Raw genomic sequence first — 23,199 nt, 5'->3', positions numbered from 1 at the left:
GAAACCACCATCGTCTGGGACCAGATTACCGGGGAGCCATTGCATAATGCCATTGGTACTACATTCATTTACTTTGACACACTCGTTGGCAACATTGCATTGACTGTGGAGTTGACTGTAACCTTGTCGTGGTCATTATTTGGTTTGGATACATATATAGGCCTGTTCCTCTTAAAATAATCACCTCTTTAATTAGTGCTGCCTGTAATGGAACCAACGGTTGGAGGTGATAGAATGTCACCAAGCCACGTATCATATTGTATGCACCATTCATTCCGTTCACCATATCTTCAGTGTGGCTTGACATGCGAACACAGCTGACAGTGGAGAGACTGATTGATGCAACTCCAGCACGGGACCAGAATCACTTAAAGGTCAGCTTGGGAACTATAAATGGCAGCCATTGTACGTCATGCTGTTTATTATTATATGAGGAAACTTTTATCTATAATGGCTTCTCCTAATAACACCTTCTCATCTATTTAATTAATGTACTATTTTACTTGCTGACGTTTTCACTTGGCATACTTTCTATCCACGTCCATCCCGAGACATTGTTAAACTGAATGTGTTGTCTGCATTCTCGAAGTACATTTCACAGGTGGACACGATGTCTGAGAGGTGTGCACACTCGCCTCTAAGCTGTCTAGCCTGGGTTTGAGTCCTGACCCAGCTATAAACTGTCATCTCGGTGTTTCACAGGCAGGGTGATTCATCATTGTTTGTGCTGTCCCTCCGATGGACATTGAACTGGGCGTTTCATCTGCCAACTTTAGTTGGTTGATGTTAAAGATCCCAAGAAAAGGGAAACATGGCCAAATTTCAAATTCCTGCCTTAACCAACAGAGGGCATTGTATCAGCAGCACATCTGCACTCTCAGCCAATGATGCTACCCACAGTCTTGTGCTGCATACAAATGAAGAAGTACGTTTCACAAGACTAAGCTTTCTTCCAATGGTGTTGAAGGCTCATGAAGGATTGCTTGTTTAAATATTGCATACAAAACGGACATGAGGAGACTTTGGTTTATTTTTTAAAATATGTTTCAAGGATAATGGTAGAAGAAGAACCACACATTTCACATCTTCAGACACATAAGGTTGCCGAGGCAGTTTTCCATTGGCTGGGGGCGCAATCCTGCATGGGTCACCACTCCGATGCAGGATACTCAAACGGCTCATTCTTCCCAGTAAGCTGATACTCGTTTTACCAACCTCGGTAGGATGACAGGCTGTCAACCCACCTGGTGTTATTTGAACTGCTCGACAGTGGCTCAAACTCAGGAGATTAAGATTGAAAGCCAGCCACTTTAACCGTGAAGCCAACACCAGGCTTCCTATTTGTAGACAATCGACAATTCAACATAGGGTATGGGATTTAAATCTGGGATCCCAGCATCATGAGCAACGCGCTTAGGTGGAGGTGTCAAACAAGCCAACTCGATGCAGAATTTTTCTGTCCGAATCAACTCGCAAAAGTTCCCATCCCCAGTGATGGGAAAAGTTTATGTTAATCTATCAATTTAAATTATTTCACAAACTTAAAAAAGGTTAATTCTGTTGCACTTTTGTTTTCACTCAGAGTTACTTACACCACCCACCGCAAAACGGTGGTGCAACATCGGGCAGCAGAGGTTGGATTTGTCTCAAAAGATGGCAAAATATAGCTAATTTAAATTGTGTGACTCCACAAAGATCTGTATTAATCTGCTTTAATCCAGATGTTCATGTTGATTTTAAAGATTACTGGAAGGGACACTAAAGTAACTGACCATATTGCATCAAGAAAAGTGAAATGAAAATGCAAAATAACCATTCAGCAGCTTTTCAAATGCTGCTCCGGAAGCGGCTGCTATCCTGTAATGGCCGACATGTCCTGATTCTTGAATAAGAATGCTCCAAGCAGTTTCACCAACACTTCAGAGTTTCAAATCACTTTTTCTTTAATATAAAATACTACAAATGCATCAGTTTAAAAAAACGTGACTTTTCCGCCGGCCCAAGGAAGAGTCCGCTCGCCCTCTGTAGCAGAGATTATGCAACACATGGGCGGAGCATAAATATGAATGAGGCAAAATATGAATATGCATGAGGCAAGACAAGCGTGGAGCATAATATACATTTTACACTCAAACTTTGTTACATCATGGCCACCATAAATGGGAGCCAAACTAATGCATGGACAGACACCACAGTTCACAACGTGTGTGTGTGTGTGTGTGTGTGTGTGTGTGTGTGTGTGTGTGTGTGTGTGTGTGTGTGTGTGTGTGTGTGTGTGTGTGTGTGTGTGTGTGTGTGTGTGTGTGTATACATATATATATATATATATATATATATATATATATATATATATATATATGATTGGATTATCAATGTGCTTGGTGAAAGGTATCGCTTGTGCATGCATGCAGGATAAGACTGGCCTTCCCATTAGCACGTACTTCAGTGCAGTGAAACTACGCTGGTTGCTTGATAACTGCGCAGCTGTACAGAGTGCTGTACAAGATGGCCGTGCACTTTTTGGAACCGTTGACACGTGGATACTTTGGGTGAGGGCATCACCCCATGGGATATCAAAAGTAATTGAATCTGGATATTGGTTGTGATGCTGCTGAGCTGACGAGTGATATTTCTGTAATCGTTTGGGTCTTGGGCTTTACAGAATCTTAGCGGTGGAACTGATGGTGGAGTTCACCTTACTGATGTCACGAATGCAAGCCGAACAATGCTTTTCAACATCCACACGCTCGAATGGGACTCTGAGTTGTGCGAGTGAGTCCACATGCGGAATCGCCATGCCAAGTGGAACTGTGCTTTGGTACAAATGTGGCTTTGTTGACCTGTTTGTAGCACTCGTTATGAAAAGTTTGACATGGCCATCCTGTGCAGGTTTTTCAACATTCCCATGAGTATTTTACCGGGAGTCCGAAGTTCATCAGAGATTTACGCTACGATGGTGAGTTTACTGCGAATACTTTTTTTTCCATTTCATTATTTTGATACAAAATTGGGGGAAAATGCACCTGAGCTTTGTAAAGATTATATATTTATATTCTTCATCCAATCGTTATGATCTGCCAAATAATAAGTTCTCAGCTCTACCTCTCATCTTGCATGATTTTCTGTTGTTCATGTCTGTTTCCTGTCCTCCCTCCTTTAGTCCTTTGAGCAATTGTTTTCCTTTTTCTCCCTCTTGGCCTATTTCCATCAATTATTCCTTCTCAGACCGCTTTTAATAGCCCTTCTCTTCTCACAATATAATCAATCCAAAAATGTATTTGGCTAATATGGGGGTGTCATACAGCTCTCCCTTTTCAAAAGGTTTCCCGGTCAAAACACGACTTCTATTCCAATGGGATAGGGCACACCTATCTTTGGTAAAATGTAAAAAACCGGCTGGATGCTACATCGGAAAGGACTAACATCTGTGTCAAATTTCACTGGTCACGACAATTCCTTCATGGTTTGGTGGGGAGGTGGGAGAGGGCACATTTTTGACTCCCTTGTAGTTCCATTTGAGGTTCTCTTGTGGATTGGTTTTCGAACACTTCCTTGTTGCTATAATGATCTGCCATACAGACATTCTCAATCTTTGACCAAGCCTACATCTTGATCCATATCGCGACCGCATTTAAAGCAACACTATACTCAGGTCTTAACGAGTATCTTATTCAATTTCTCAGTCATTTTTCTTGATGGTTCGCTTTGCTGAAAGATGTTTCGTTCACCATCTTTGATTGGCCAACTTTGATCAGCCATCTGGCCATCAAATATTCTGCATTACTTTTGACAAACTGAACTTGCTTTGAACAATTTACTTGGTCAAACAGTTTTTCATAGTTCAGGGCACACATTTGAAGATATTGGTTGAATTCCATGCTTCTGTCTCTTAACGTTCGTGTCATACCAATTGCCTCTCGTACTCCACAACCTCTTCAAAAACCAAATTGATCTTTGCTTATTTACTAATTTGATTTTGCCTCAACTCTTGCATCAAGACGTTTAGCGATGTTCAATGTGTGTGCAATCAGACTTGTTGCTTGAGGGTCTTTATATTCTGTAGTAATCGCTTTCTTTTGCGAGGGAAACATGGACATTTTCATTAAATCCTTAGGCCATTCTCCTCTTGCATTATGTAGTCCTGCACAACCCGTCGGCTCGCTCTCTTCTCCAAATTGTCTCTGCTCCTTAAGATGGATGGAGATTATGTTTTCACCCCTGTCTGTCTGTCTGTCTCTGTGAGCAGGATATCTCAAAAAGTTGTGGATGAATTTGGACGAAATATTGTGGACAGGTTGGGTGTGTGACAAAGATGATACGATGAGAATTTGCTGAAGATCTGGATACTATAATTTAAATGTTTCTTCACGATTGAGAGATGGGGCCAAAAATGATGTATAGCACGAAATCTGAAAAAAGTTATGTATGGGTTGACACAACTCGGTGGATGAGTTGGTTAGGTGACAAAAACAAGCCAATTCGATTTTGGTGAGGGTCCGGATTCAGATTCTGGCTTATCATTGGGATACAAAATGTAAACTGTTCAGGCTGGCGGAGGTATACGCTCAACAGAATGCCGTTATCGTTACCTCCATCAACGAAGGTGGATGGAGGTTATGTTTTCAACCCTGTCTGTCTGTGAACAGGATACCTCAAAGTTGTGGACGGATACAAATGAAATTTGCTGTGCAGTTTAGATGTGTGACCAGGAAGAATTTATTTGATTTTGGTGAAGATACAGATCCGAGAAATTTTTTTATATATTTTTAAGTGATTCTTCACTATTGAGAGATGGGGCCAAATACTGTACGATATATAGCACAATATCTCAAAAAGTTGTGGACAGATTACGACAAAACTAGGTGGATGAATTGGTTGGGTGACTAGAACAAGCTGATAAGATGTTGGTTTAGGTCTGGATGCAGATATGGCCCATCAGTATGACACAAAACGTAAATTGTTTAGTCTGGCTGAGGTATGCTCTCTACGGAGTTCCGTTCCTGTTTGTTTTGTCATCCTTGCTGGTATTCCATCAACACCATCTGCTTCCCTATTCTTCAAATGCTTGATTGCTGCTAACACCTCTATTGGTAGTATATCAGAGCTGATATCATTTCTCTCTAATTAATTTACCTCCGGTTTCTTATTTATGCAAAGTTCATCATTGTACTATTTCCATCCATCCCTTACCTCTTTTGCCCATTTCAAAAGATCTTTATTTTTCTTGCTTCTGTTTCCTCTCTTGCCTTTGTCTGATAATTCTCGAATGCCTTACATAAATTATATCTGCCCTCCAATACTTAAGTTTCTCTTCCAGCTCTTCACATTGTTATTGCTGTCATTTGTTTTTGACATTATTGGTTTCTCTTCTCAGTTCATCGTTCAGTTTTTTTTCAAACATATCTTCATCCACTTCATTCTTCACATGCTTCTCTTTCCTTTGTTCTTTCATCTTTCCTCACATTTCTTTTGTTATCCATTTTTCCTCTTCACTTGGTCATCTAAATGTCTGTTTCCTTCAGAAGCACTCTCAGAGTAATGGTCCACCATTCATTGGTTGCTTCTCCCTACTGCTTGTGTTTTACAGACCATCGATTGCCTTTCTGGGGTTCCCATCTCTGGGGTAAGTAATGACCCCCATGCACGTGAAGCAAAAAGCGGGGTGAAGCAATTGGTTCACTTGCTTACAAACGTCAGTTTATGATCGAGGAACAACTTCATTTCAATTAAATGTTATATTTTGACCACGAATCTGGACATGAATCGGAAAACAAACCTGCAGTTTAACAGTACTTTGGTTCTGAATTTGTCTCGTTTGTGCATGCGCATAGAGGAGTGAGATAATTATCTTTTTTTTTTACTCTGTCTGCCTTGTTTGGCAGTCAGACAAAATTAAAAATCATTCCAAACAGGAAACGTACTATTTTTGAGGACATCATAATGGGCACGTACAACCCATGAAGAACTAATGTAACGTGTTGGGTAATGTGGTGTAAAAGATGCTGCATCGACGGTGGTAAACTTCCGAATTTTTTCCATGACCTTTAAAATGCAATTAAATCGTATACTTGAACACTGTAAAACACAAATCGCCTGTTTGGCACTTTCAAACCACTGCCGTTTAGCAGTGCTTGGACAAAATATTGCAGCATTGTACGTCGTCACGACCAATGAAATTTGTTGCTTGTAGACCCTGCCCATGTCCTTGTTTCCCAACACAGCATGGGGTAATGTGTTCTATGAACTCTCCAGTTTGAGGATTGTGATACTACCTTTGTGCCTTGTGTACTCGGGATTCAATCCGATGTCCATTGTAACAGGACGCTTCTATTGTGACTTGAAATTCCATTTGCAGACCTTGTTTACACGAATTGTGGTGAGGTATGTGGGTTGTTAAAATTGAGGAAAATCAAAATGATGAAAAGAAAGGGAAGGGGAGTTGAGGAAGAGGAGATATAAGAGGTTGGGACGTGATATTAGTATTGGAGGAGAGTAACGGGGATATATGCAGCTTATGAAGGTGGGTGGCTCAGAAATGCAAACATTTTGTTTATCGACATCCTCGTCCCCACTGTAATGTATTCAATAAACGGAGATGAAGACTGAAGTGGGAATGATAGGTTTAATCCAGGCATGGACACAGCACAGCACCGGAACATGGGCAGGTCGCATGACTCTCCTTTATCACGCCCCGGTGCACCCACGTATGCATTATCATAAACTACTAATGCATCTCAATTAACGTGTTGATAGTTCCTGGGGTTAAGGTGTATAGGAAGAATATTGGTGGTGACGTTGAAATGGTACTGATCTTGTAGTTTGTAGAGTTGCAGATGCAATACATTGGAAGAACACAGTTGATTTGTGGGCCGGTGAGACGTGTGTTAACAGGTGCAAGCTTTAGAAACAAGTCATGTCATATAATTTTTCTATTGGACTTGGCATATGTGTGATTAAGGGAGCTTGTAAAATGGTCATGCAGCTGCTCTTCTTGGCATGACCTGGGGATTGAAAAAATATTTAATAACTACAATGGGACGTACTGGATTATGTTGTTGAATGTCTCTGTACATTCCAATCATAGAATAAAGACTATCTAATTAATCTTAAACAAAATAAAGTGGATGCACCTTTTCCCGTCCAACTCAACGTCACTGACCTTTCATGATCACAAAACGGGGAAACAGTGGATGTCCTCTACTCGGAATCCTCTTTTTTTTTTAAAGTGGTTCAAAGATGTATGGACGGATATTGAATGATGATGCGAAGGTACACGTACAGGATGTTAAATTGGCAGCCAATTGCTAACATCCTCTGATGTCACATGGTACATCTTTCTGAAACATTTGTCTCCCATGCGGAAGCATGAACTGCCAAATATAGAATGTTGTTCATTTGTTTGAGGAATCGTGCATAAAGTACAATTTAGATTACACTCGCAGGGGTACCCAGCAGTGGCCCGGTCAATTTATTTATTTATTTCACTTCCCTTCACCCACTAAGGAATGTGGTCGGGAGATCATTTAATATCTTTCACATAGCTACAAAGCTTGACCACTATAAAGCAATTAAAAAAAAAAATCGAACTTTATCTTTTTTCAAAATTTTCATTAACTTTTTTGTCTAAAAGCTTCCCTGGTACTCACAGATGAACCTCTGAAAGTTTGACAAAGATCTGTTTGCCCATCTCTGAGAAAACTGGTGACATACGGACAGACAAACTGCTCTCTTGTAGTATTGATTAGTCAACTCTAACCTGATGCATCCCTCTTATCTGTGGCTCGTGTGTGTGCCTTTCAGTGCTTGGGCGATCAGTCAGCTGCACTCGTGGGACAGTTGTGCTTCAAAAGTGGCCAAGCCAAGAACACGTGGGCTCCAGATTTTCTGCTTTGTCTTACAATAATAACAATAATACAACATATGTCTGTTTCTACTTTGCTCATACTTTATCTGCAGTCATGATGTCACTTACAATGTAATCGTTTTCTTCTTCCACAAATAGTTACGGAACTGGATGCTTCCTTTTGTGCAACACAGGAGAAAAGGTAGGAGAATGTGGAAATTATCTCAAAACAAGTTACGTGTCATGGTTTTTCGGAAGTTGTAAAATGTGTGCATTATTATTTCTCACTCAGGAATCTGATAAGCATACCATTCACTGATGAAAAATTGTGAACTACGCAGTCTCATGACGAGTAATATTAAGCTAAGTGGTTTGCGTCATCTCAGTGGCAGTGAGGGGTGAGAATTGGAGTTTGATGAGGATACTCACACACGGTGGCTGACTTTTACAAAGTCGTTTGCATCTGAATTAAGTGCGAGTCAACAGGACAGCTAGCTTAAAGTCCTATCTGAAAAGATGCTGTACTTTATATTGTGACACACTGTCTGCAAAGCATCAGGATCCTTTTTTTTGTTGGGAATCGCAAAATGATTAGTTGGACAACTCAGAAGCAAGTACATAAACTCTGAGATATCTGTTTAGTGTTAACTATTACAGGGTGCCATTCCCTATAAAGGTTGTTTCCATCCTGATTGTCATCAATTTAAGACTTGTAGTGTTAACTTTCCAGTCACTATTGCTGATAGCAGGTTATTGGTAACGTAGCTGAAAATTCACTCCATTCTTTGGTTGACGTTTTGCTAAAATGATCTTTCTGATTCCCTGGAGATTCCTGCTTCTCTCTGCTGACTATTTCACCCTCTGCTGTATTATTTCTCATGCTTCAGACAGGCAAGCGGCAGCCTCTCCCCTCTCTGCAGACCTTGATGGAATCAGGAGCTGGTCCAACACTTCAAATATGTCTTTTAACCCCGACAAATCAACCCCATCTTTCCGAAAGGATCGTCTGGCAAACCCTCCCATGTACTTCCTAAACGAACCACTTGAAGAGGTTAAGTCACTCAAACTTTTGGGCTTTACCATTAACCACAATCTTTCTTTGGCAGGCCATATTTCCAAGATAGTCTTCAAAGCCAGCTGCCGACTGGGTATGAGCTGTCATGTTAGGTCTTTCCTTGGCCGACATGAATTATTGACAACCTACAAGGCCTTCATTCAAATTGCTCGCCATTGGTGAAAAGCATCATCAGAGTAATTATTATTGAAGATGAAATTCTTTCTCATATTTTGGAACAGCATCTTGCTGTCATTGTTCAGCCAGTTGTTCCATTTTTCGATTTGTTGTCATATTCCACTTCTTATAGCCTGGTGTTGGCTTAGTGGTTAGGGTGGCGGCTTGGGATCCTAGGGTCCTGAGTTCAAGCCCCGTTGGCCGCTGAATTAAAATAAATCAGGAGGTTGACTCAGCCTGTCATCCTTCCGAGGTCGGCAAAATGAGCACCAGTGTACTGGTAAGGGGGACACTGCATCAGCGGCACAGCCACGTCCTAACCAATGATGCAACCAGCAGCCACAGGCTGCACTCGATAGAGAGATCCCACTTCTTACACCAGTAGAAAACTAAATGTGTCATTAGTACATTGATCAACTTGTATAAATTGCCATAGGAGCTTAATGCCAAATAAGTCTCAATCTTTGCTGCTCCATCCTCACCTCATTATTTCTCATAATTCCACATTGGTGGGTTTTATGATGTAAATATCAAATATGACTGAGTTTCACTGTCTCGCAGCCTGTGTCATCTGCCCACGGCCTACTGACAACGATCGCTTACCAATTAGGCCCAAGACAAGTACCATCCTATGCATTGGAGGTGAGATGACTTCAGGAGTCGTTTGGTATACACAAACGCATGCAAATACACAAGGGTACACAAGGAACTTTGACACTGGAAGTCCACATTAATTAAATCTAGCATTTGACCCATCATCAACTCCACGTTAATTAAATCTAAGAGTTTATCAACTTAAATTCACTGTCAGTGGGGGTGGAGGAGTTAAACCTATCTACTGGTTGTGTTACCTTTTCAACACAACCTTGCTTGGTTGTGTTACATTTCCAGGAAGACTATTCCATGCAGTAACTAGATCAGCATTCGGTAGAGCGCATACCTCCACCAGGCTGAACAGTTTATGTTTAATTTTCTGAAATGTGTAGAATTTGTTTTTCCCTTGGAAGTTGTGGGTTACGATGTGTAAATAAAGGTGAGAAAAGTATGATTTGATGGAATTTAATTCCAGGCAATATGGCAACAAAAGGTGGAAATTTTGAAAGGGGGTATAGACTTTCTATCGGCATGACATATTGTACGTAGTTTTTTTTTTATGGTAGTGACTTGAACATGACAGCCTCTTAAGTTTACCTGGCCCCATATCTAGCTTATTAGGTGAGACCTTGTTAGATCGAGTCTTTCTATAAAGGTCTTCGGCTGTGTTGGTGTGCACATCTGTCTGCAGGGATCAGTGGCGATAGCCGGTGGCATGGTTCAATGGCTGAGAGACAATCTTGGGATCATCGAGTCTTCAGAGGACCTTGGTATGTGAATTAATGGTGAAATACCTTTGGTGATTGGTAGAGCAATGGCTAACGTGTGTGGCCTCGAGAACTTAGTTTGAATCCAGATCGACATGTATCTCAAACGATTTGTTTACATCACCTGACGTTTGCTTTGCAGAAAAATGTCGAGTTGACAACAACATTGTTTAATAACGTGAGCTATTTTGAGGATGCATATAATGTGTAACCCACAGAACAGCTGGCTGCACAGGCCGGAGCATCATGTGGCTGCTATTTTGTTCCTGCCTTTTCTGGCCTGTATGCACCATATTGGGACCCCACTGCACGGGGGTAAGATTTGTGTCTCGGTTTATAAAATGCATCAGCATTTGTTGATCTCTTCCACAATCATGAGTTATTGTGATCATGCTTTCCAAAACCATTAGTGATTGACATGGATGCCAGATGCTGCACCTCGGAGCATGCACCTATCTGTATGACACTCAAAGCTAGCTGTCTTATTTCCTTGTATTGATTTGTAAATGTAGTTTTGTCGTTTTTTAACATTCTTTTTAAGATAAGAGTAGGCCACCTCGACTGAAAAATAAATATAGGTAACTTCAATGTGAGCAATTGGGCTTGCTTGCCAGTATAAAAACAAAGTTCTGCTTGGAGGCCATCACCACTGAGAGGGAGCATGATGGTAGCTTCTGTTACTTGGATTACTTGTGCATCTCGCGAAGCATTCGAGTTCTGAAAGGAAAAGAGTTTTGAAATGCATGACTTTGAGGCAAATAACATCTGTACATGTTGGCTTAAAATAAATAATTTATTTGTTTTAATCACATGTACAACAGAGAGATGTCAGTGGAGTGAACTGCAGCTGTGGTATGAAATGGATTTGAAGAGACAAGTGATAGCTACTGATTGAATGAATCCATCGTTTTGTTGTGGAATCGTTTTGTTGATCCACTTTCACCTGTTTTCTCTCCTTTATGTCTTTGTTCTTCCTTTTCTTCACAAGGATAATCTGTGGGCTCACTCGGCACACCAAGAAGTCGCACATCGCCTTCGCAACAATGGAGGCCGTTTGTTTTCAGACAGGGGAGGTGAGATGCCATCTTCCAGACTTAAACCAGCAACATGCAATCTTTTCAGATAGCTGTACATATTCATATAAATCTGCTCTGAACATTTTCTCAGCAGGATGTTATTTATATATACATACATACATACATACATACATACATACATACATACATACATATATATATATATATATACATATCATCAGAAATTACTGTTATCGTATCGTTGGGGGAAGTGGATAAATTTAGAAGACGACAAGGGTGGATTATGATTATATTGTTGTGGGCCGGGGGGTCGGGGTGAGAAGACCACTAGGTGGGGGAAGCTATCTCGGTTCCCACCAGACTCCCCGGAATTGTAGGCCGTCGCACACGGATAATTCCGTGACTCGGTGGGTCACTTAACCGACGGTGGATGCCAATAACTCAACCGCGTGACCTAGGGTCCTCCCGTCTGGGTTAATCAGGTTACCAAATTAATCACGTGATTTAATTACCGGGGAACACGCCCTCGGTACGCCTTGTCCGAACCGGATCAGTTTTCCGGATCGGATGCAGCCGAGCGATACTGCCAAGGACGTACCGGCTAAAAGGAACGGATCGTTGGAAATAAAGTCCCGGCTAAGCTAGGATTCGGACCATGCTGGATCAATGAAAGAAACCAAAAAGACGAGCTGGGAACATTCCTAATAATTATTTATTTGCAATCAACTTACAAAAGGGGACACAGAGCAGACTTCACGTGAAATTAATAACAATAATAATGATAACAATCTTCTGCGGTCTTACTTAAGCAGACAGGCGCCATCACTCACACTCACACGCACACACAGACACAGAAAACCCGATGAAGAGGGAGTTTTGAACCAGGAAGGGAGGGAGTTGAGTCTTTGATCTTAGTGCCTTTGTGCTTGATAGCACGTTGCGCCACCAATACGTTTCGGGGGGGGGGGGGAGATGCTCTGTGGTGCGGTACCCGACAGTGGACGCGTCGTCTCTGGCTTCAGCCGCGCGTGTGAAGACCTTGTTCGTGAAGGAGGAGCTTGAGTCGAGAAGGGACGGAGTCCAGAGTGCAAGGACGGAGTGGTAGGCGGGTGGGGTCGACGTCGTGTGGGCAGAGATGAGGAGGCGGAGTCCAGACAGCAGGAGGCGGGTCGTGGCGGTGTCTGAGGTGAGGCGAAAGCGGGAGAGAGGCGGAGAAAGAGCAAGAGCGGCAAGAGAGAGGCGGAGGGACTGCGCCAACCTTTATAGGACCCGCAGCTCGGGAGTAGGGGCCATGCCGAATCAAAACTTCATCACCCGAATCAGGCGCTCCAATTGGCCCCGACCCCTCACATGGCCCGCCAACTTTGGCCGGAAACCGCCTCACTTCGTTTCCGGCAAGGCCATTCCAGAGCGGAAATATTCTGCTCCGACCCCACGAGATGACATGAATCCCCCACACCGAAATTGGCACGCGATTCGTCCTGCAAAAGCCCCCAGGCCGTGCCCGGGCGACCGGTCGAGGGTCCCGCATGCCCGCTTGGGCGTTCGACTAACGTCGATCAACGCGCTCGCTCCGTGTATGCTAACGTGGCCCACACTACATTCCCCGGCTCGATTGCAGCTTCGCTGGCCGTAGAGACGAGAAGACGTTCACCATCCGTGGAGAATCCACTGCTACCAGCGAGGGCCGAAGGTACATCGCCATGGATAAATACATGGACGTTTCACGAGCGGCGTACGTGTCTGCTTTCGAGCACCTTCCATACAGTGCGCGCGGTTCGGCCATTACGCACGTGGCCATCGCTCGCTTTCACACAACTCCGCTTGCGTGTGCGCGGGGTGAACACCAATATGTGTCGGATATTGAGGTTGAAAAGGAACAAGCCGCTTCTACTCCACACGCTCGTATCCCGCCCAACATGTCGTCTTTATCGGCCTCCGTACGCGTTTCGTGCAGCGTGGGCGTCGTGCTGACTGTGTTTCCTGGGTTGTGAAAAACACCATTCGTGCAGCCTCTTAAGAGATATTCATTCGCATGCCTTTTTAATGCAACCGGCAATCCTCCCCAGACCATCGGAAGCCCGAGTCGATGATCCCGCACTGCCAAGCACACATGGCTCGCCGCACACGCCTGGTTTAGGGCTCGCCCGGGAACGAGGGCTCTGTGTAGCAGTTTCCTCACCGCGGTGCTGCACGTGCTGATTTACCTCAGGAATAATCAGATGAAAAGAAGAGTGGGGACGAAATGAAGGAGAAAATGATTTAAGCAACCCTAGCTATTAGATCATCGCAACGCACTCCCACGAGAGGGTGCACAGCAAAGCTGGGTGCTGGCGACTGACGTGACACGCACGCACGCACGCACGCATTTTCAGGACATTTTCGCTTCATGGACGACTTTCTGGTGAGCGAGATGATTCTCCCCCTCCCCTCCCCCTGAGTGATTTGCTGGGTACCCTTGTCTGCGTTTAGCTGTAATTAAGTCAACCCCCCAATAAGCATCTGCTCTTTGTCTCTTTCCTGGAATTTTGATTGATTTTGCTTTGAAATTCATTCGTTATTTACCTCAGAAAATAAAAGGTTCTTTTTATTTATTTATTTATTATTAAGAATTTATTTGTCGATTTCCAACCTGTCCGTGTTTGTCCGTTCCTTCTATTGGTCTAGCATTGTCTGAACCGAGATAGACTGGGAGGTAATTACCACAGATTTGACCAAGAAATTGTTGGCGCGCACCAGCGGTTAAAACGCTTGGCCGCCCTAATTAAAATCTAATCAGATAATATTGGTGCTTTGCCGAGGGCGTGCTCCCCGCTCAGGTAACCACATGACCTCTTGTTAAACGGAATAATTGGACGGCGGACACTGGAACTCGTGGTTGACTGGGTGGTGTTTGAGGTTCTAAAACAACCCACCGTACCACAACGTTAATTGTAAGCGGTGGCCCCAGGTCCGGCTCTCCCGAGGACAACTGGGGATTAATCCCCCTGAGTGACAAGCTGGTGTCTCAGTATCCGTGGCCGCAACAATGTATATGTATATGTATATGTATGTGAGAGAGAGAGAGAGATGGAAGTATATTGGAGCAGGGGGGCATGTATGAGTTGGGGGGGTGGGGGGAGGTATGAAAATAAGACATGTATGTTTAAATAATAATGATAATTTAAATCTAGCACGTAAAACACTTGATAAACACATCTCCATGCACTTTACATGAAAGCAAAAAAAAAAAAAAAAAAATACATGATCTCCATCATGTTTGCAATCTTAAAATATGCTTTCAATTGACTCTTGAATCTTGTCCAACAATGATATGACTCAATAGTTATGGGCCTCAGCCTTTCTAATGTTGAATCGTATCACACACGGTTTGAATTTATTGTTTCTTCAGATTTTTGAGGCCATGAAACAGGACAGTGGCAACGTCTTGGCGTTGCTACAGGTTGATGGAGGAATGACGTCCTCCAACCTCCTTATGCAGCTCCAAGCAGACATCCTTGGAATCCCAGTTGGTAAGTTCCCAGTGACTGCAGGCCCAATCAGAAATGCCTCCCTCCTCTCTGGAACTATACACCCGGTCATAAAGCCCCCCTCCCCCCTCCACCTCCCGCTCTTCCAAAACCATCTCTCCAGGTCTGTTGGCTTGTTCAATGACCCTGCTTCCCAAACAAGCACAGTTATTTTACATTTCCTATCATATCTTTGGCAGCACGACCCTCCATCACCGAAACAACTTCCTTGGGAGCAGCCATAGCAGCTGGTATGGCAGAAGGCGTCGGAGTCTGGCACATGGAACAGAAAGACCAGCTTGACGTCACTTTTGAAACTTTCAACCCTCAGGTTGCTCCAGAGGGTATGGCTATGCAATCCTTGTGCGATTTAATGTGGATTTTGATTGTGTAATATATCTGCCAGATACATTATTTTATCGTTTTTTTCAGTTTTCATCAAAAGTATTCTTTCTTTCTTTCTTGCTGATAGTGCTGTTTTGTCATAATGATTGCAATTTTGTTGTATTGCTTTGCAGAGAGCACATCACGCTTGCAGTTCTGGAGAAAAGCCGTTGAGCGATCTCGTGGATGGGAAACCACAGTGGTGCACACAAAGCGTAAGGATATATAAACCACTATTCATCTTTTTGTTGTTATTGTTGTTCATTTATTTTACATTTTCTTTATAACAAAGAGTTTGTGATATATATTTTTTTAAGATTGTGGTGTCATTGTTTTCATTTTCAGATTGATAAAAGATTGGGCTGGACGTTTCAAAAGGTCTCAAAGAAACTCAAGTCCTCACAGGATCTCATTCATTTCTACACTATATCTCGTGTCTTTCTCACCCTGCTTGCACTTCAGGATGAAAACTTGTTTTTACACTGCATGTGCAGTTTCATACACTTGAAAAACGATTTTGTTGGCATTATCTCAAGGTTGGATTTAATAAGATCGCCATCTCATGTGCAAGCATTCACCACTTATGGATGCTTCAGCCATCATGGCCTTTCATCCCAGGCTTTCTAAAAGAGTGGGCCATTGTACGTTTGTATCCTCACCGATTTCTAAATTCCTGCTACAGTTGAGGGAGGCTCTGACAGTCGGCTGCGATGGAGTGTGGTGACCTCTCCACAATAAATCCCTGCTTTGCAAATATTCACAACCGGTAATTAAGTGTCTCGATGCCTTCTTGGCCTGAGAGACTGTAATTATAATGACTATTTGCTCAAAACAATAATTACGGTATATCCGCAAAAACCTAAACATTTGGCACTTTGTTTCAAGATGGCAGTATGTTTGCTGGGAAATTGTTCTTTATTATCGAAGACCTTGCGATCGCTTTATTTAATAACCAGAATATATTTAACGAAAGCTATGCAAATTGTGATTATGGTACAAACAGTAAATGTATGCACTTTGTTTTTCTTGAATGTGGTTGTGGGTTAATTGCTGAATATGGGTTGTCATGGAAATAACTTACATATTATTTATTTAAAAACTTCAAGTCTGATTACCATTAATATTTTTTTTGGTTTTTTTCTTAATCTTCTAGTCGCAATATAAATTATTTCCATAATTTATTAGTGGAATGAAATGAGAGGAAAGATTTTGGATGCGATTTAAAATGCTCCATGATGTGATTATAGAATGACCATGGCAAGAGTAGAATTTTCCTTGTGATCACATGACTTCAATTTAATTGTTTCTCAGGTAAAAGGTTAAATTCTCCACCTTGAATCAGCCGAAACATCAAACTTTATCGAGGGTTGCGTTTACTTTTCTGAATCACAGAATACATATTTCATGTTTCATGTTTAACAGTTGCACTTGTTTTATATGCTTGATTCTTATATATTGTTGCAGGAATTTAGAGAATGTCAGGAAACCCAAATTGGTGGCAACTATGCATCATGCCACAAAGATAACCAAGCAGTTAAGAGGTGATCTTTATACTAATGCGTTTAATCACTGCAGTCGTTGATGTGATGAGAAACGAACAGTCGTGGAATTCCACAGGCTCGTCGCATGGAAGCACGAACTGACGTTTATGGTTGCCAGATTAAACTACATTCATTCACAGGAAAAGCAAAAATAAAAGGGTTGATCTCAAGCAACATAAAATAAATAAACTCCAAGGACAACGCACTTTATCCAATTCCCTTCCCTGTTGTAGTACGAAAACTTATTACTTACTAAATACACAAACAATACAAAGGGGATATTACAGATGATGGGTAAGGCCTCCCTTTCTACAGGTGCCATCGGCTAGTTTTTGGCTCCGATGTGCAAGCTTGTGTTTCCCCACACACAATGGGCTTGAGGTGGGTCGCTTTGGCATGGTCACAGAATGGCTCGGGATCTGGGCAAAATTGCTCCCTTTTGGATCAGAGCACAGGGACACGACCCATAGCTCTGTCATCTCAGGCCGAATGGCTCATTGAAGGGCTTCTAAAAATCTTGTGTGGAGCCTAGCAGAGAATCTGGTGCAGAATGTCAGGCAGTCTTCTTGAGGAGCTGGTGCAGAATTGACACCGTTGGCCGCTTTGTGCAGTATAAGCAAAATGACCCAGCATGACGTCATTGTGTAATTTGGTCAACTTTTCATATAGAATCTGGAAACTTGTAGTTTTTCACTTCCTATGTTTACAGTGAACACAAAAACAGCTGTTTCCAATTTTTTTATTCATAAGCAGTCACCAAAATCCAAAATTTGAGAAATCGCCATATTTTACCCATTATAGCACATTCAGAGATGATAAAAAATATCTGTTCAGCTAAATTAACCCAGTTAGGCATTTACGAACCCCCCAAAAGATGACAGCCAAATATGCACAAAAAGGACGTTCTGTAGTACTGAGAACATACAATTTGAATGGATGTGCAAATACAAAACACAAAGATGCTTCGGCATATATAATTATTTAGTCATCCAAGTTCTTATTTTCCTCGTCATCGCTTGAATTCTCATCAATTGCGACATTGTTGCATGTGTCCTCAGCTCCTTCACACTTGCAGAGCTCTGTACAGGCTAGATTATGTGCCTTACAAGAGCACCGTCCACTGCACTTACTGGCGACACACGAACACTTCACAAGTTTCACCACAGCCTCGGGTGCTGCTGGAACTTTTGAGACGACTGGGACATAGTGGCCGTCCTCCAGTTGTCGCCATCCCAGAGTAACAGGATCCAGTAGAATTGGTACAGCTACTAAGTCTTGCAACCATATGTTGGCTTGTAGGTGTGTGCGCAATATATGTTCAGTGATACATCCCTGAGTCGGAAGTAGCTTCTCCACACCTTGGTTACCCTTCAGCTGCTTGAACATGTGCCACCTCAGTGCCTTGGCTGATGCAAACCCAGAGTTGAACAGCTGACACAAACTTTTCACATTCAGACAACACCCCTGGTGATGGGTACACTCCAACACCAAGTCCAGCAAGAGCACAGATAACATCTTCGCCTGCCTTCATGAAGACTTTGAAGCATGATGACTTCCCCTTTCCTTTGATGTGACCAGTGGTATCCCTACAAGTGAGTGCATGCAATCCTGGCAATGCTGCTGCTCTTTCTCCACCTAGAGTAACATACAGTGGGGAGAACAAGTATTTGATACACTGCCGATTTTGCAGGTTTTCCCACTTACAAAGCACGTAGAGGTCTGTAATTTTTATCATAGGTACACTTCAACTGTGAAAGACGAAATCTAAAACAAAAATCCTGAAAATCACATTCTATGATTTTTAAATAATTAATTTGCATTTTATTGCATGAAATAAGTATTTGATACATCAGAAAAACAGAACTTAATATTTGGTACATAAACCTTTGTTTGCAATTACAGAGATCAGACGTTTCCTGTAGTTCTTAACCAGGTTTGCACAGACTGCAGCAGGGATTTTCGCCCACTCATCCATACAGATCTTCTCCAGATCCTTCAGGTTTTGGGGCTGTTGCTGGGCAACACAGACTTTCAGCTCCCTCCAGAGATTTTCTATTGGGTTCAGGTCTGGATACTGGCTAGGCCACTCCAGGACCTTGAGATGCTTCTTACGGAGCCACTCCTTAGTTGCCCTGGCTGTGTGTTTCGGGTCGTTGTCATGCTGGAAGACCCAGCCACGCCCCATCTTCAATGCTCTTGTTGAGGGAAGGAGGTTGTTGGCCAAGATCTCACGATACATGGCCCCATCCATCCTCCCCTCAATACGGTGCAGTCGTCCTGTCCCCTTTGCAGAAAAGCATCCCCAAAGAATGATGTTTCCACCTCCATGCTTCACGGATGGGATGGTGTTCTTGGAGTTGTACTTATCCTTCTTCTTCCTCCAAACACGGCGAGTGGAGTTGAAACCCAAAAGCTCTATTTTGGTCTCATCAGACCACATGACCTTCTCCCATTCCTCCTCTGGATCATCCAGATGGTCATTGGCAAACTTCAGACGGGCCTGGACATGTGCTGGCTTGAGCAGAGGGACCTTGCGTGTGCTGCAGGATTTTAATCCATGACAGCGTAGTGTGTTACTTATGGTTTTCCTTGATACTGTGGTCCCAGCTCTCTTCAGGTCATTGACCAGGTCCTGCCGTGTAGTTCTGGGCTGATCCCTCACCTTTCTCATGATCATTGAGGCTCCACGAGGTGAGATCTTGCATGGAGCCCCAGACTGAGGAAGATTGACTGTTATCTTGAACTTCTTCCATTTTCTAATAATTGCGCCAACAGTTGTTGCCTTCTCACCAAGCTGCTTGCCTATTGTCCTGTAGCCCATCCCAGCCTTGTGCAAGTCTACAATTTTGTCCCTGATGTCCTCAGACAGCTCTCTGGTCTTGCCCATTGTGGAGAGGTTGGAGTCTGATTGATTGAGTGTGGACAGCTGTCTTTTATGCAGATAACGAGTTCAAACAGGTGCAGTTAATACAGGTAATGAGTGGAGAATGGGAGGGCTTCTTAAAGACAAAACTAACAGGTCTGTGAGAGCCGGAATTCTTACTGGTTGGTAGGTGATCAAATACTTATTTCATGCAATAAAATGCAAATTAATTATTTAAAAATCATACAATGTGATTTTCAGGATTTTTGTTTCAGATTCCATCTTTCACAGTTGAAGTGTACCCTTGATAAAAATTACAGACCTCTACGTGCTTTGTAAGTGGGAAAACCTGCAAAATCGGCAGTGTATCAAATTCTTGTTCTCCCCACTGTAGATGGGCTTGAGTTTGATTTTTCGTCTTCCATCTCCAGTGCCCATGATGATAACACTGTCCAGCTTCAGATCAGGTACTCTACGCAGAGCAAGCACGAGCACATCAGTATCACAAGAATATATGTGCACAGTATTACCGAGATGACTCACTGCCACTGTATACAAGATCAACAGTGTATCGGCTTCCACTTGTGTACTCAGAATGCTCACCATGTTTGGCTGGGAAGAAAGGACGCCTTTCTGGGTGTGTGTGGTGATCGGCACTTTGCTGTGCCCCTCTACCACTGATGCTGTGCCCCTCCACCAGTACACTGGTACTCATTTCGCTGACCTCGGAAGGATGACAGGCTGAGTTAACCCCACCTGCTCTTAATTCAGAATCCAACGGGGCTCAAACTAAGGACCTGAAGCCAACCCTAACCACAAAGCCAACACCATGCTTGATACCCAAGTGACAGCTGTTTTATCATGCATTTAGCAGGTAATGCATGACTTCATGACAACTATTTGAGAGTCCATCCCTGGCCACCAGTAGAGGTCTCTCAGCCTTTGCTTAGTTCTTACAATTCCTTGATGCATATCATGGGCAAGCTGGATTAACTTGGGTTGAAGTTCTGTCGGGACCATCACACAGTGAGTGCCACAAATTAAGTCACCCTCATGTAGAGCCAGTTCATTCCGAACGTGAAAGAAGAGAAGTACACTTTGCATTGTATGGCTATCCTCTTGAGACATATTTTAGTACCTTCTGGTAGAACAGGGCATCGATTACAAGCATACTTGAATTGTTCCAGAGGCACAGAGAAATCACTGGACACTAGAGCCACAATTTCTCCATCCGGTTTATGGAAATTGTCGATCAGACACGAGACCCACAATTTCTACATCTGGTTTGTGGTAAGGCCCTCTCATGAACTGGATACTTCAGCCACAATTTCTACATCCGGTTGTGGTAAGGCTCTGTCGTGCACTGGACACTAGAACCACAATCTCGACATCAGGTTTGTGGTCAGGCTCTGTTGGGGGAAGTGGTAACCCGAATAAACAGTCTGCAGTGACTTTTCATGGCCAGGTTTGAATACAATTTCATAGTTAAATGACGGTGAGTGTGCAGACCAACGTGCAAGTCTCATTCCAGCTCAACTAAGACCTGTCAAAGACAGTAGTGTGGTCAGTGGACTGTGGTCTGTACACAGGATAAATTTCCAACCCCACAGGTAAGTACGTCGTTTCTCAGTTGCCCAGACGTAGGTGAGTGCTTCCTTGTCGACTGCAGAGTACTTGCATTCACATCCTGTGAGCGTACATGATGCAAATGCTACTGCTTCCTCTGTAGAGTCGTCACGACGTCGAGTGTGTGGTCACAACGGTGGTCAGAGTACGGTCAAACAAAGCAAGTGCAGGCCTGTTAGCAATAAGGTTTTTCACCCTTTCAAACCGAGTGTGTGCAGCATTGGTGCAGGAGAGGTCCGCATTCTTGCACAGTAGGACACGGAGAGGATCCATGACTGCACTTGGGATTGATTGAACTGCAGTTGAGATTGAAGTTTGAGAATGAGGAAAAGAACAAATGGGATAGTTCCAACCACACTCACAACACGCATCTTTCCCTTCCAATGATACGATGGGGAGGGATCCATTATGTGTTGGTACTGTACGTGTTTTCCCACGGGGCCTCCAGAAAACCGCAACACTTAATAACAACACTTAATATTCCTATTATTAATATTCCACTATTAATAACAACACTATTAACACTTAATATTCCACTCGCTAAGTAAATCAATCGCTCATTCAAACTTTTCATAAAATGTATTAAATAAATTGCAAAGAAAACTGCTTCGTTGTTGTTTTGTGAGTAGAATGTACCTTCACCCAACCCCGTCTCCCTTGTATTAATTGTATTAATTGTATTAATAATCTCTCTTGTATTAATTAAATCAAAATTGTGTTATTTCGCCTACCTCGCCCTGTACCAACACTTACACATGCCGTGAGCATGCCTGAGGTGTGACATGTTTGAACATTAACCAATTTGATGGACTAGTACACCCACTCAAATGGGAGTGACAGAGAGGGTCAAGTTGTTATCCTCTCTGGTGTATATAGATTATAGTCGATCGAGTTTCGGGTCCACTCTTCTGTGGTTGGCAGTTAAATATCCTTTCATTGGCAGTGATATGTGGCCTGGTGTTGGCTTAGTGGTTTGGGTGGCGGATTGGGATCCTAGGGTCCTGAGTTCAATCCCCATTGGCCGCTGAATTAATACACCAGGGGGTTGACTCAGCCTGTCATCCTTCCGAGGTCGGCAACATGAGCACCAGTGTACTGGTAAGGGGGACACTGCATCAACGGCATCGCTGCGTCCCAACCAATGATGCAACCAGCAGCCACAGGCTGCACTTGTTAGAGAGGTTGACAGTGATTCAATAATGGTGCATTCATGCAAATGACGATGAAAAGAGACATCATCCCGACCTGGACCTGGACCCGCCACATGAGAACGTTGCATTTTCCCGTCCCGCCCTCGCCACACGCCACTTTGCTCCAGCCCGTTCTAGTGATATCACTGGAAGCTGCACCGCTCTCGTCAAACCGTGGTAAACGGTGAAGTTCATGTTTTGTTTCAAACCACATCAACATTAGGAAAGAATCTTTTGTTGATTTATATTGTTACGGTTGTGGAAATTCGCATTACACCATAAAGAGTCCTCAGGTGAGATATCTCGATAAGTCCATGTGTAGTTAGCCCACACCTGTTGTATAGAGGGAATTTATGTGGTCCATTCGGGCTGCGATCCTTCAGTTAGCCATTTTTTCTTTCTCTATTGTTATTTTCGACCATTAAGCCGCCAACAACGCAAACAGCCACTACCTTTCCCTTCACAACTCCATCCCGCAAACATCACTTCACCACCATTCCCAAACGACACCATAACCATCAAACCACCACAGAAAACCCTCCACCACCTTCGTCTTTCTCCTTCACAACCAACAACCGCACCACCTGTGAACACTAAACGTCGGGCTGTCCCGG

General features: G+C 43.1%; 1 protein-coding gene across 3 annotated transcripts in view; it reads left to right on the top strand.

Moving 5' to 3' along the window:
- LOC147010698 (glycerol kinase-like) overlaps nt 1-16,784 on the top strand; it is a 50,339-nt gene extending 33,555 nt beyond the window's left edge. For all 3 annotated transcript variants that reach the window (XM_085859075.1, XM_085859076.1, XM_085859074.1), the window contains 16 exons: nt 1-55; nt 295-374; nt 2,412-2,549; nt 2,663-2,772; nt 2,890-2,956; nt 5,588-5,623; nt 7,801-7,868; nt 8,003-8,045; nt 9,636-9,716; nt 10,360-10,438; nt 10,654-10,750; nt 11,424-11,508; nt 14,864-14,984; nt 15,182-15,325; nt 15,500-15,580; nt 15,711-16,784. The exon at nt 1-55 is cut by the window's left edge and continues 23 nt beyond it. In XM_085859075.1, the coding sequence (XP_085715201.1) occupies nt 1-55; nt 295-374; nt 2,412-2,549; nt 2,663-2,772; nt 2,890-2,956; nt 5,588-5,623; nt 7,801-7,868; nt 8,003-8,045; nt 9,636-9,716; nt 10,360-10,438; nt 10,654-10,750; nt 11,424-11,508; nt 14,864-14,984; nt 15,182-15,325; nt 15,500-15,580; nt 15,711-15,715 (1,290 nt within the window). In that variant the 3' untranslated portion in view covers nt 15,716-16,784. The remainder of the gene's footprint in view (nt 56-294; nt 375-2,411; nt 2,550-2,662; nt 2,773-2,889; nt 2,957-5,587; nt 5,624-7,800; nt 7,869-8,002; nt 8,046-9,635; nt 9,717-10,359; nt 10,439-10,653; nt 10,751-11,423; nt 11,509-14,863; nt 14,985-15,181; nt 15,326-15,499; nt 15,581-15,710) is intronic.
- Nucleotides 16,785-23,199: the final 6,415 nt, after the last annotated feature.

The sequence above is a fragment of the Eptatretus burgeri genome, chromosome 16 (genome assembly GCF_056783735.1).
Source record: "Eptatretus burgeri isolate ZD-2024b chromosome 16, Ebu_testis_v1, whole genome shotgun sequence".
In the NCBI taxonomy this organism is placed as follows: Eukaryota; Metazoa; Chordata; class Myxini; order Myxiniformes; family Myxinidae; genus Eptatretus; species Eptatretus burgeri.
The sequence above is the reverse complement of the archived record's forward strand: the minus strand, read 5'-3'. Positions and strand labels throughout refer to the sequence as shown.